General features: G+C 62.7%; 1 protein-coding gene across 1 annotated transcript; it reads right to left on the reverse strand.

Moving 5' to 3' along the window:
- Positions 1-938: 938 nt before the first annotated feature.
- On the reverse strand, positions 939-1,619 carry LOC308241629 (uncharacterized protein; the record flags this gene model as incomplete). The annotated part of the gene is made up of 1 exon (XM_080655141.1): positions 939-1,619. One exon carries the CDS (start codon positions 1,617-1,619, stop codon positions 939-941), a length of 681 nt encoding a protein of 226 aa, XP_080511267.1.
- Between the last annotated feature and the right edge of the window lie 698 nt (positions 1,620-2,317).

Below are 2,317 nucleotides of genomic sequence, written 5' to 3' on the forward strand. Positions count from 1 at the left end.
TGAGGGATTTGTGGGTCATCTCTTCTCAAAAAGGGATGGGGGGCACGTTCAAATCTGCATCAGGCAATGACTGTGGGTCCACCGACGGGAGAGGGGAGGGCCTGGCAGCAGCAGAGGGTGGGAGGGGGAGGGCCTGGCAGCAGCAGAAGGTGGGAGGGGGAGGGCCTGGCACCAGCAGAGGGTGGGAGAGGGGAGGGCCTGGCAGCAGCAGAGGGTGGGAGAGGGGAGGGCCTGGCAGCAGCAGAGGGTGGGAGGGGGAGGGCCTGGCAGCAGCAGAAGGTGGGAGGGGGAGGGCCTGGCACCAGCAGAGGGTGGGAGGGGGGAGGCCCTGGCACCAGCAGAGGGTGGGAGGGGGAGGGCCTGGCACCAGCAGAGGGTGGGAGAGGGGAGGGCCTGGCAGCAGCAGAGGGTGGGAGAGGGGAGGGCCTGGCAGCAGCAGAGGGTGGGAGGGGGAGGGCCTGGCAGCATCAGAAGGTGGGAGGGGGAGGGCCTGGCAGCATCAGAGGGTGGGTGGGGGAGGGCCTGGCAGCAGCAGAGGGTAGGAGGGGGAGGGCCTGGCAGCAGCAGAGGGTGGGAGGGGGAGGGCTTGGCACTAGCAGAGGGTGGGAGAGGGGAGGGCCTGGCACCAGCAGAGGGTGGGAGGGGGAGGGCCTGGCACCAGCAGAGGGTGGGAGGGGGAGGGCCTGGCACCAGCAGAGGGTGGGAGGGGGAGGGCCTGGCACCAGCAGAGGGTGGGAGGGGGAGGGCCTGGCACCAGCAGAGGGTGGGAGGGGGAGGGCCTGGCACCAGCAGAGGGTGGGAGGGGGAGGGCCTGGCACCAGCAGAGGGTGGGAGAGGGGGAGGGCCTGGCAGCAGCAGAGGGGCTCCGGGGCTCCGAGGAGAGGAAAACTGTGTTCAGGAGCAAGGACAGCAGCTCGAGAGGCAGAAGATGGAGCTGCTCAGCAGCAGGATGTCTGGGCCGAGGCGGGGACACAGCAGGCTGGGCGGGAGCACACGGGGCGGCAGAGCAGGGACATGCAGGAGGACGGGCGGCAGCAGCTGGGCTGGCAGGAGGAGGCAGGGCCACAGCAGGAGGAGGTGGGCACGCAGCAGGCAGGCCTGCACACAGGGCGGCAGATGACGGACATGCAGGAGGAGGGTCTGTAGCAGGATGAGAGGCAGGGGGTGGCCTGGCAGCACGAGGGGGCTGAACAGGGGGCGGCCCCAGAGCAGACGGGCATGCAGCACACAGGCTTGCAGCAGACGGGTGTGCAGCACACAGGTTTGCAGCAGACAGGTGTGCAGCAGACGGGCTTGCAGCAGACAGGTGTGCAACAGACGGGCTTGCAGCAGACAGGTGTGCAGCAGACGGGCTTGCAGCAGACAGGTGTGCAGCAGACGGGCTTGCAGCAGACAGACACACAGCAGGCCTGCTGGCAGGGGCAGGAGGTGCAACAGGAGGGTTGGCAGCAGCTGGGGGCGCAGCAGGTGGGGGCACAGCAGGAGGGCTCACAGCAGCTCTCTGGACAGTCGTCCACCTGCCAGGAGGAGTCGGTGCAAGAGTCACAGGACCCGGGCAGGCAGGTGCAGCTGTCGTAGCTCAGGTCGCTGGAGCAGACAGACAGGGCAGATGCGGCCATGGTGGGGCGGTGGGGCTGGAGGTGAGCTGGGAGGTGGGGGTGTGAGTGTGTGTGTGAGTGTGTGAGGTGCTTGCTCTGTGGGCTTTTATACCCTCCCAGTGTGTGTGTGTGTTGCCCCAGCAGGAGGATCCCACGCCCTCCCTTCCTCGTTGGTGTTTAGACTGGTTGCAGGAGAACTCTCATTAGTGCTGGTTTATTTTCTATAATTAGATTTTACTCATTAAAGTGGTGAGTATGTTGCAGGACTCTGTTTTCCCATCTGTTCTTTTCTTGGCTCCAGAGAACTTGTGAAAAACACGAGGAAAGTTTTTGCTGAGTGACTGCCACTAACGTCACATTCACAGAGGGATGAGGTGTGAAATAAACTCACAGCCACTAACAGCCTCCATCACGCCAGCCGTGCCCGTGTGAGTACACTGTGGGAAAGATGCTCAGCGCCGTCACAGCCCAAACCATAAAGCACCCGAGAGGACAGTGAAGAGGGTCGGACATGAACAAAATAGAAAATACTTGACCAAAAAATACACAACATACATCCACTGGGGACCTGAGATAGACAAGGACAAAAACTCAGGGCTATATAGTCCTCCACTCTCCCCGGTCAGTCCACCATTGGTGTAATTTCAATCAAAATCGAAAGGGAATCTTTTTGGTATACAAATTGGAGATCTAAAACTGCCAGAAAATGCTGGAGGCTA

This window comes from Plecotus auritus, assembly GCF_963455305.1.
Source record: "Plecotus auritus genome assembly, chromosome: 2".
Lineage (NCBI taxonomy): Eukaryota > Metazoa > Chordata > Mammalia > Chiroptera > Vespertilionidae > Plecotus > Plecotus auritus.